Below are 12,182 nucleotides of genomic sequence, written 5' to 3' on the forward strand. Positions count from 1 at the left end.
GTAATCTAGCTAAGGAGAATGGGGAGGCACTAAGGACCCAGACCTGCAACTCCTATGAGGCACTGAGACAGCCCAAGCAGAGACAGAGATTAAGGTCAACTTGAATTATCCTGCAAATAATTTCAATTTTGACAAAACTTTATTTTCTGACTGGAAAATATTCAAATTCAAATATTCTGTTCCTATTTTGTTCCCAAGTCAGTACAAAGCCTAATACAAAAGGGCTTTTTTGCTCTGGGAAGGGTCCTTTATTGGTGCAGCCATATGTGGGAAGCTTCATAAATCAAGCATGGAAAAAGATGAAAGACTGTAATTAAGAGAACTATCAATACAAGGAGAACATCTTTTAAAGTGGCTTTGAAGACAAGTTCAGAACAGTTTTTTTCACCTCTGTTATAGTAAAGAAAAATGGTTTACTCTCAGACATACATTTCCAGAATTTCTTACAAGTCCCTTATAAAATGTGTTTGGCTGGCAAGAACTACCCCTTTTTAAGCTCAAGAGAAATAACGATAATGCCCTTTGGACTGCCATACTTGCAATAAAAAACAAGGACTTGGGCAATCAGGGTAAAGCAGACAGCAACAACAAAACCCAGCATTTTTGGCAGTAAGGTAAGGCAGGAAAAAAATTTGGCAGCTAGCATCTTGTCCGTTACAGCCAACAATTCACATGTGGAATTTTACTTGGAGACTGGGGGGGAAAAAAGCCTGGACAGTTGAAGACCCTATCAGCTTTTCCCTTAGGATTTGTAGACCTCTTTATACAAGAGAAAGGAAGTAATTTTGGTAGCATTCAGCCCATTAGGATGGGCTTCTTTTTTATTCTTATTACTGAAAAAATCATTTATCAAAGAATGGTCTGAAAAAACCACGCACAATGTGTTTTTTCAAGAGCTACTTCTTTGAGCAGCATATTCACCACACCCAATTTTTTCCTCTAAGCTGACAGCTATTTCAACCATAGTACCATAAGTATATTAAAAGGCCTAAATATCTACTCACTGGGCAAGCAGCCGGAACTCCCACTCATCTCAAGAGCATTCTGGGTCCTATCCTACACAGTGTTGAGCATTTCTGAAAAGTACTTTCAAGTCTCAAAGAATCAGACTTGTTGTGTGCACATAAATCTATAGCAATAGATAAAAATCCTTTGCGGACTTCATGGAATCAGTGGCTCTTCTCTTTTTCAGAGGTCCAAACACTGCTGGGGTCATAGGCAGTATATCACTTTATAGCTTTCCACTGCCTCATTTTAGTTAAAGTGAATATATATTTTTGAAAATGTCTTTAGAACTTGTAATGCAGCATGATCATTACATTTGCAGTCCCTGAAGAATGAAGTCCTTATATGACCTGTAAATAAATACCAACACGAGTAAACTTCCTGATTCACCCCAAGTAACTTTATAGTTCATAGGATTATTCATACTCCATGCCCAGTCAGACTTTCCTGTCTTCTGAAATTGCCAAAGTGCCAATTAATATAAAATGTTTTGGTGGATTTTCAGTTTTGGACACCCCTCTATTAGAAAATGAAATAAAATGACTGCAACAGCTAGCATACGGTAACTCAGTGTCATCGTGCACCTAGTTTAGTTTGGATTTGAAATTATTGTTTTATTAAAATATTAGTAATCACATATTCTTGTTGACTACAAGCTACCAACATCTTAGCTTTCACCCCCCCCAAAAGACACTTTCTTCATTTTGTTATTCTAGTGTGATTAAAACACACACACATACACACACACTTTTCTTTGTGATCTTCTTGAGATCTAACACAAGTAACCCAGAAAAACAAACTATGGCCACACAACTGGAAACTGATGAGATAGAAGAATGAGAGTGAGAAAAAGACAACAGTGATATCACCATACAATCCACATGATTGCCAACTGAAGTTATGTTAAGTTTTAATTTAAGTTTTAATGTAAATAAATGGAAAAAGAAAATGATTAGTGCTGCTTGCACATTTCAAGAAGGAAAATATAATTATAGAATGATAAAGATTAAAAAGGCATACATGAAATCTTTTTGTCAACTCAATTAGGCTAATTGTCAGCTATTCTAAGTCATTTCTTGCACAAATATCTTTGTCACTTGTGGGAGAGTTAGTTTATCTACAGCAAAACACTACCTGAAAAGAAATGTAATACAGTCAAGACAAATTGAAAAACAAAAACAAAAAAGTTGGCATCGAGCTGAATTAGCATTCAAACCAGACTCAAAAATGTTTGACAAATAGATTAAGGTTGTTCATGCAATTGAGAAACCAACATACTTTCCCATTCCTATCCCTAGTTGTCCAGCCAGCTTCCTTACATTACTATTCCCATCACTCACCCCTAAAGCTAAGCAACTGGGTGTTGGAGAAGGGAGAGATCTTCCAGAGTTTGTTGAGGTAAAGAGAGAAAAGTGCTATAGTACAGCACATTGACAGGTGAGTACATCATAACCTAGAATGGATACTGATAGAGTAATTTATGGAGGGCTCTTCTTGGAGACTATCATTCATCAGACATGAAACTTCAAGAAAGTTTTCAGGGACTGGCTCAATTCTAAACTCAACGGCAGAATTCAGTCTGGTTCTGGGTTTCTGGTTCTGGTACTCATTACCAAGCCCAGAAAATGATCTAGTCACAGGGGCAAGCTATGTGTACTAAGACTTCTTGTTCCTTCCTTCCCTCCTTCAAAGGAGAAATTGCTTAGGGGAGTGACTGTGTCTGGAACATAATGGGAAATGAAGGGCTATTTTTTTCCCTTTGGCTTCAGGTTACTTACATGCAACAGGCTCCAGAGCTGCCTCTTGGCATGCTGAGCCACACTGCTGGCTCCACAAAGGCTGAATCTGTCAGGCCCATTTCCTTTAGGTCTGGCACCAAATGGACTAAAGCCCACTATACTAGAGATGCTTTATTAAACTAAATCTTTGTTTCTTGTTCAAACTGAAGGACTCTAATCACAAATTGTCTCCACCACACACATGCTTTATCCTTTTCTAAAATGAAATGTGTATGATTTTGAGAGATGTCCTGTCAAACTCTACAGCAGGTGTGTGTTAAGTGAACATTCCAAAAGCCAAAACACAAAACAAACACAGCTGTAACTTTTACATGACTTTTAGAAACTAGTATAAGCACTTCACATTTTAATCCTATTATCTGGATTCTCTGCTGTAATTTTTCATTACTGTATATTTCAATCCTTCCGAATATCAAATTACCCAGAGAACATCTCTTCTAGGCTATCAATAATCTGTTTTGCCTTTAACACCATTTCTCCCAGTAGACAAAAGGCAATGAGAGTAAGATCTCCATCTCACCCGTGCATTATAGTGCACTAACTGAATTAACTAATTGTGTAAGAGTTCCATGCTGATATATAGACTATATAATGAGTATATAAAAAACCTTTCAGCTTTCGGCAAATATCAGAGAGAGAATCTGAGTAAAATATGTCAATATGTATTATACTGCTTTACATCAGAGAGCATGTCACTAGCTCGGTTGATATGTATTGCCAATCCCAGTGGTTATGGACATTAAACAAAGATAGAAGTACAAATGGGAGAGAGAGAAATGAAGGAAAGGACAGAAATAGTTTTAACTGGACACAACAGTTACAGTTTTCCAAAGTTTGCCTTGGAAGCTTCACAGCAGGGAAAACACTTTTCATTGGGGAATTGTGTGTTCTTGTGCAGTAATTCTCCTGCCTTGTTCTATTGTTACTACTGTACTACTTTAAGTACACCTGTGAAGTCAGTCAGTGATAGTGCTTTTCAGGATCTAGGTCAGTGCCAAAAGGCAAACTACAGAGTTAAATACAAATACTTATCTTCTTTTCTTGTATTATGTTACTCTCAGATGTGCAACAGAAAACAGGCTTTGTCCCTTCAAGAACCCATTCTCTTTGGACTCTATACATAACTGTTTTGGGAATCCTTGGCATCTGGAGAATAGGCCAAGCTGCTGGCAGAGGGAGACTAGTCCCTCTAATTAAATCTGCTATCCCTTCAAGTATTTTTAAAATTCTATATTTTTCCTTGCAACTGTCAGCAACTCCTAATATTAATTACTTGTGCATAATTAAGATGGTTATCCAGATTACAAGTAAGGTTCATCTGGACAACTTCTATATCCACTGAAATTTGTAAGGAGGTCACAAAGAATATGCCAAAGGAAATTTCTAGTAACGCTAAACATTTCAGAGCAATGAATCATTGGAGAAGATAGTTAACTTTGAGTTTGCTGGCTACATCAGAGCCCAATGTAACTATCATAATACCTAAGGCATCAAGCTCAATCAGTGTTCCCGAATTAAAAGGCTTAGCAGTTTTTGCTATTTGCTGTGACAAACTTGGATACCTGAAGTGTTTTTATGTTTACAATATGGCCATACAATAAAATAGTCTTCCAATTCTGAAAAACGATGAATTAATTCTTCAAAAATTCAGTAGGATTCTTTGTAAAAATGCAAAAGCGACGAGGAGTTCTGTGGCACCTTATAGACACACAGGTTTATTGGAGCATAAGCTTCCGTGGGCAAAGACCCACAGATGAAGATGCATCTGACAAAGTGGGTCTTTGCCCACGGAAGCTTATGCTCCAATAAACCTGTTAGTCTACAAGGTGCCACAGGACTCGTCGTCGCTTTTGCAGATTCAGACTAACATGGTTACCCCTCTGATATTTGTAAAAATGGATGCTTGACCCCAACTCTTGGATGCAGCCTCCATGACTGTTTGCAGAATCCTCATGCAATGTGTTTGAAGTGCTGCAGTAGTTAGACATTTTCCTTGGAGTTAACCAGAGAGAAAAGTCAGGCTGCACAGCAGCAGATCCACTGGGAAGAGGAGAGTCAGTGCTACTTTACTGGTTGGCTGGGAGCCTGGATTATAAAATACTTCCCTTTGAGCAGGAAACAGGAGAGCAAGAGGCAGCTGCAGACGGGTCCCAGCAGGGCAAGGAGTCAACTGAAAATGTTACTTGGCTGACTGCAGCAAATTGCAAAATAATTAAAAGTTCCATTCTGTGACATAATAGAAATTGCCAAATTCCATGGCTGGAGAAGTGCAGTCTCCCTGGGACACTGACTAACAACACTTATTAGTGTTGTTGGTTTTGGTTGTATGAATATTCAGGTATGTGTCACAAGATCACTTTACACTCTGATCATATTTGGGGGGTTCTCTCTGCAACTACTATATAGTCACCTTTTTTAATGAAAGTGTAAGAAAAGGAGAAGAAACTAAGAAAATCTCTCAACTCACAAATTGAGAACCCATGAGCAACAGGGTGTCCTTTGATGTTTCCCTTGTGGAATGTAGTATATATCTTTTGTATGTTGTTTAAAATGTATTCTTTATTGATAGCTTCAAATCTACTGTATATAGTTTGATGGCCAGAATTTAGTGTCACTGAATAGTTTAATATGTCACGTGCTGATATTCTAGGTTGCATGAGACTATAACACAGTCCCCCTCTGGATCGACAAGGGGTGTATTGAGCACTGGTTCTAAAGATAATCATAATAAAACTCTGGCTAGTTTCACACCAAAAAGAATAATAATAATAATTTTGTTTTCTTCATCAGCAGTCTACCCTGGCTTCCAACTGAATGTGCACAGCTGCAATTAGGTAGTGCTAATGCACTTCAGATTACCATTGTGTGCACAGAGAGACAGGACAAGATACATTTCCAACAGGAAGCTTGTAGTTAGATTTCGGTGCTCTGATAACATGTCAGATGTAATAGACTAAATTGTCTGAAATGTATCACTGTAATTTCATCTTTTTATGTCATTACATTTATTTCCCTGCAGTAGATCCTAATTTAATCCATGAGACACAAACCTTATACAGGATGAACTTTTTTATTAACTTATCAACTGCAAGAGATTATCAACCTGCAAATGCTGTACTGGCTATTCAAATATTTTTCTTCGGTTCATAAAACTCAAGTGTAAGTAAATACTATCACTGACATTACACAGATGTTGTAATTCCCAAATACATACTTAAGACAAGCACAGTAATGAGAGGTTTTGTACTGTGGTTCTCCTATAGTCATCTTAGATTTTGGGCCACAATGTCCTGCTGAATTTAGGATTCACAGACTTTTGGTCACCAAAATCACCACTTTTGGTCTGAAACAGTTTTATTTCAGCCTTTTGAGATAAGTCAGCTCACAATAATGTATCCCCAGTTCTCCAGGGAATGCCACGTTATTTAGTAAAAATTAAGTAATTATTATAAAATGTTATAAAGTTGGTACTCAATTAAGTTAATTCCTCCTATTTTCTTTGTATCTGTCAGGAGGTGGACCCTGTGCAATCATTGCTGAAAATATTCAATGACTGAATCATGGGTCTCTATGTACCTTTCGATAGAGCTGTGATGAGGCACTTACAGTGGGGAAGTAAAGTAAACTTTAGCCCATCCAAAGGTTACACAGAAAACCTACCATTTAAAACAAAAGCTGAAATGCTCCCTCCATCAAAGTTAGAATTTTGCCTCTGGCTTCAATGGGGCCAGAATTTCACCCTAACTCTTCTTAAGGTTTCTCAAACTGAGAAACCCAGAACTACTGGTTAATTTTGAAAACCTTGGCCAACGAGCTCCTGCTAGCCAAAACCCTTCCTTTTTAGAGGCGCAGCTGTCAGCTCTTTCCCACTTCTAGCAATGATATCTTCTATAATCTCTTTAGGGTATGATACATATTATCTTCCCCTACCAAGATAGTGTATTAACCTCCTCTTCTTGCTGGAAGTGGGGTAAACACTTCCTATCACGATTGTCGCATTTCCATTCTTCAGTCACCCTCTGATACACAAATACCGTCAATGCAACAGTCAATACAGTTTTGTGCATGGGGTTCCGCTACTAAATCATTTAGGCACTTCTGAACATTTTAATCCACATCTTGGATTCCCATTCCATGAGCAAACCAGAAGAAATTATGTTATTCATATGTAGCAGCGGGAAATACTTTGTCTGAATACAGGTTGACCTTCATTAAAAGGTCTAGCTTTGTGTTTCATCTCTACTTTTTCCAATTTATATTGTATCGTTACTGAATTACACATTAATCAGAAAACATTACACATTTCAATACTTGACAAGACTGATCAACAAACTAGTCTTATCTGCACACTTTGTTAAAAATGGGAGGAAAGCACAAATCTTCAATTCATACACATGCTCCTTTTTCATATGTTGCTTTACAACAGTGGGGTTGAGTGCCAGTACCACACCGAAGGGGAAGCTGAGCATTTGTTCACTGGGAGCTAGATACTGCCACCCTTACCACTTTTGCATATATGCATATTTGTTCTAAATAAGGACGTAAGCCCCATTTGATGAGTTAACTGGTTAAACATTACGTTTAACCAGTTAACCAGGATCCTGTGGAAAGTGGGGCTGCTCCAGCCCACAGTGCAATGCGGTTGGCCTGGCTGGGCTGAAGCAGCTTCCAACCCATGTCAGGCAGGGGGCTACTCCAGCCCGGCTGGGCCCACCAGTTATATCCCTAGTTTTAAAAGGTTCTTGGTGTTACTAAGAGAGCTAGTGGGGGAGACAAAAACTTGACTCATCCCTTTTCTCAGCTCATGTATGTCCTAGTTTTCAGAGGTGATGTGCACCCATTGGAACAATCAGGAACCAGGATATTTCAGCACTTATGAAAATAAAGCAATTAGTTTCCAGATAAGGAAAAGTGCAAACTGAACTACTCCCCCTAGAGCAACTCCAGGTAGCCACAACATCACTTTCAGGAGAGGCTACACAGAGTTCCGTGTCTACATAAAATGACAATCCCCCCAATGGGGACCCAACAGGAGTAAACAAAAGAAGAAAAATGGGGCATAATGGAAAACTGCGAGTAAGTATAGGGGTTAGTTTCAGCCAGCAGTTGATACCACACAAAACTGTCAATTAAACAAACATTAGCATTCTTAAAAGATCACTTGATTTATTTTGAGTGACAGTTGTTTCCTCAGTAGCCAGGCTCTCATTTCTGGAGGATTCCAGAGATTGTTACTTTTGACAACAAACATTCTATGCAAGTACAGTCAGTGGCTTTGAATTTTCTCACAGATAATCAGCAGGCCAAATACTGAAAACAAAATACAGCAGAGAAGGCTTAAAAAGCTGGGAGGAGGGAGGGTTTATGAACAAATCTCTTCATTTTGTTAACACCGTCTCTCCTTCCATCACTAGGTAAACACACACTTAAATAATCATCTGGCTGGCATAGAACTGTCTAGAGAACAAGGAGCCATTTGGCTTTTCCAAGACTACTCAATGATGTCATCTCTCAGAGAGTCAGACACCACACGTCTATCTATTTTATGATCAGCATCCAAAATGGATTTTCAAATGAGTAACAGTAAAGAAGCAATACAACATGACCTCATTCAAAATGAAAGAAAAATTTAAAAGCAAAATAGGTTAAACAAATGCTTAAACAGTCCACTTTTCATGCCACCATTCAAATCCTCCTATTAGTCTTTCAACCTATCACAAATTAACCCATTTTAATATACTGGCTAAAGAATAAAGAAAAATACTGAAAAGAATGTATTCTCCTCTCCATAATATGACAAACCAAAGCAGGACCTCCTGCCCCAGCAAGTCAGTGTGCATCTCAGAGTCAGAAAGGGTAAGCACACTGAAGCTTAAAGAAGTCCATAAATAGGTAGGGAACTAAGTGCTGCAAAGGCTCCCCCACATACAACTAATTCTCATTAATTATACAATCCATTCTTCCTTAAAATCATCTCACTTCTTCCAGTGATATACCATTGCAGTACTCACACAGCTGTTCCATATTGGGCCAAATTCTACTTGTGCATGGACCTCAGTGTTTACTAGTATCCTGAAATCCACAAGCCTGGAAAGTACTGATGGAATTTGGTCCATTAAATGAGTTACATACAAGTATTGAGAAGAGAACAGACTCCCATAAATATTGAAATTACTTTAAATTTCCAACTTATTTTAAGAAAACTATAAAATGGCCTTTTAATTTGTGCTTAATTCATTTCCTTACAACAAGCACTTAATGAATTAACCATAAAAAGCAAACAACTAATTTCTTCAGATGCTGCCCTTTTGGACTACAGTGAAATTCCAAAGTACCTTTTGCAACATGGTGGTCATTTGAAATGTCAATTCTTCATGTTCGGTTACTTACCTAGGGGGGAAAAAAGGAAAAAAAATTAGAATTTTCCAGTACTCTTAAATATGCCTTTCATTGTCAATACATTTAACATGAAAGCAAATCTGGTTTCCCCTTCTAAATCTTCCTTAACAGAACAAAATATTATCTCTTTGTCCAAGTTCTTAAGAGATACTTTAGAAAAATCTATTAGAGTAGACAGGACATTGAACCAGAGGACTTGGGGTAAAATCCAGCCCTATAGAAGCCCACAGAAGTTTTGCCACTGACTTCAATAGGACCAGGGTTTCTCCCATTGATTCTCTGCTCTGAACCCAGTCTATGGCATGACCTACAATGTGGGGAAGTCGCTTCCTTTATCTGGGGATAATAATATCTAATGTCCTTTAGGTGCTGTGGATAAAACATGTTAAATGAAAGATAAGTATTATTATGCAGCTAGAATTTATGGCTGAGGAACAGATTGCTGACAAGTATATTATTTAGCAGGAAACAAAGAGGTAAATTATCTTTTTCTCTCCGTTCTTTGCCACATGACTCCTTCCCCTTCATCTCCCAACTCAACACAAAAGCTTCTAATATGGCTGCTATGCCGTTGCATATATGTTAAACCAATTTCATTTAGTGCTTAAAAGCATGTATTGTTTAATGTTGAAATACCCATAGTCAAACTTCACCTTCATTACTGATATCTTGATATCATTTAGTTATAGCCAAATTTACACAGAGACAAAAACAGTTGAGAGGAACTTTTCACAAATCATAATTATACCCCATTTTTGTTTAGATGATAACACAAAATAACCTATTCCCCAATTCTGTTCTCATCTCCTATACATGTATTTCCACTTCCCTCTCTAGATTATCATGGAAAGATACATCCAAAAGCACTTCATACACTATTTTTAGGCATTACATCAAAACTGAAGTGTAACCATTTTTGTGGTAGAACATGGACACTGTTTAAAAGTGTTTAGCAACACTTCATCATTTAGACCAGAAAGTGAAAAATACCACAACCTGTGGAACTGAAAAGGTAGGTTGGAAGTAACTAATTTCCCTAACCAAAGCACTCAAAAAAATCGAATGCTGCAAAAATCATGATTTTTAAAAATAAGCTTTGGGTACTTTGTACTTCCCTTCTGTATTTTGCGCTTTTAAGGTTAACATTTTCAATTTTTTTTATGTAATTGTAACAGCGAGAAACTTACATTTCATTCTGAATTCAAACCCGAGAGTCTGTAATAACAAAGTCATTCTAGGAGTTGGAGCTTTCAGAAAGTTACCAAATATAGGAAGAGTCATGATAAAATCATAAGCATTCACAAGACTGACCTTTTGGCCTCATCTTGAAGATGTGCTTGCAGTAGCAAAGAGTCTAAAGTCCTTCTAACACTGATAATGGAGAGTAAACACCATCCAGCCAGTAACAACCAGTGCTGGGAGCTGCTTGGTGTACCACCAATCACTTCTAGAGCATGCCACCAGACTTCAAAGACAGCTAGAGAACAACTCTGTGCCCCAGAAACCATGACATTAGCATCATCACACATTGTGCCCTTGCTCACAGAAGCCACTCTAAACCAGCTAGCTTAATGCCTCGAGGAACAACCAGAGATAAGCACAGAATCTCAGCACTTCTCTTACTCCCCCATTAGATCCAAGAGTAGTTGTGGTGGGGCCCAGTCCCCAATGGCTGACTGTCCATATAGAGCAGGAACCAGACCAGAAGGGTGTACAGGGCAGCCTATAATGAACTTCTAACCAAACAATACTGCAGCTTCAGAACCAGAACAATGAATATTTTTGGTCTCTAATTTGGATAAAAGCATTCATGGCAGTTTCTACATGACTTCGCTGCTTGCTTTACCCACCTCTTTTTAACCCTCCACTTGGTCCATTTCTCTCCCACCTCCTCTTTGCTGCTTCAATTCTCCTCCTCATTTCCCCGTTTCTTTTCTTCTTATAGACTCACTACATTTCCTAAAAATCTCACTTCTCCCACCCTTACCGGCTCACCACAAATTAAAAAAATATATAAAAACTTAAAACAACATGACTCCAAAAAATGAATAAGGGAAATAGACAATCTTGACGATATAACCCAGGTCCTCTCGTTTACCTACTCTTCTATGGTTTGTCTGCTATTCTTGTCTATACTTAGATTATAAACTCATTAAACTAGGGGCGTGATCTTCAATACTTTCTTTTGAGTGTCTACATCATTTTATCCACTGTTGGAACACACAATAATACAAGTATTCATGTAGGTGCATAGGGTCCAAGAGAAAAATGTTATGCTCTGAATTACCAGCACCATTTTCTGCAACATGATGGTTTTTTTTGGAACTCTTCCCAGCCACATGACCTTTCACAACCCCAGAATGAAAGAAATGCAGGCAAACCCTCTCTTCTATCCCTCCCCCCTTTCCACCTCCCCCCAAAAAAATACTCCAACCAAAACAAAACACAAAACTCTCCTAAAAGGCTTCTTCATTGAATACAAAAAATGCACTTGAATTTCTTAGCAAAAGGTTGTTCCCAGGACCAATTCCTTCTGTTTTTCAGATCTGCCTGTTTCTTAGCTTTCTGCAAAGTTGGGAATGGATTTGAACATCTCTCACAATATAGTGTAAAAAAGATAAAAAACAAATGGTCTCCACTGCACTCTGAGAAGAGTTTATAAGCTGAACTGTAAAACTGCCTTCATTCATCTGATTTTATGTTATTCCAAGATTGCATGTTACTGCCAAAATCACACATTTATTGCACAAATTCTGTTGCTTCCATCTCCTGTTGTGCTGCTGTGTTCTGCCTGTGAATAAGCTCAGCTCTGCCAGCAGAGCTTGTATTATCCACTTTTGAAAAAGAAAACTTTAGTCCTCTGGTCCTTATGCATGTTTAGTCTTTTTCCAAGAGAACCTTAACTGCCAGCTACATTTCATGGACTTCTCCAGTGCCTGGATCAGTTTCAAATTTTATAATGCTCTTGTATCTTAACTG

The 12,182-nt window shown here is 38.1% G+C and overlaps 1 protein-coding gene across 3 annotated transcripts in view; it reads right to left on the reverse strand.

Moving 5' to 3' along the window:
* ANK2 (ankyrin 2) overlaps positions 1-12,182 on the reverse strand; it is a 592,965-nt gene that overhangs the window by 477,522 nt on the left and 103,261 nt on the right. For 2 of the 3 annotated variants that reach the window (XM_075929766.2, XM_075929765.2), the window contains exon 2: positions 9,140-9,194. The exons of the other annotated variant lie outside the window; for it this stretch is intronic. In XM_075929766.2, coding sequence (XP_075785881.2) covers positions 9,140-9,160 — 21 coding nt within the window. In that variant the 5' untranslated portion in view covers positions 9,161-9,194. The remainder of the gene's footprint in view (positions 1-9,139; positions 9,195-12,182) is intronic. 3 annotated transcript variants of the gene reach the window in all.

Source organism: Pelodiscus sinensis, chromosome 4, assembly GCF_052426305.1.
Source record: "Pelodiscus sinensis isolate ZL-2025 chromosome 4, ASM5242630v1, whole genome shotgun sequence".
Taxonomy (NCBI): Eukaryota; Metazoa; Chordata; order Testudines; family Trionychidae; genus Pelodiscus; species Pelodiscus sinensis.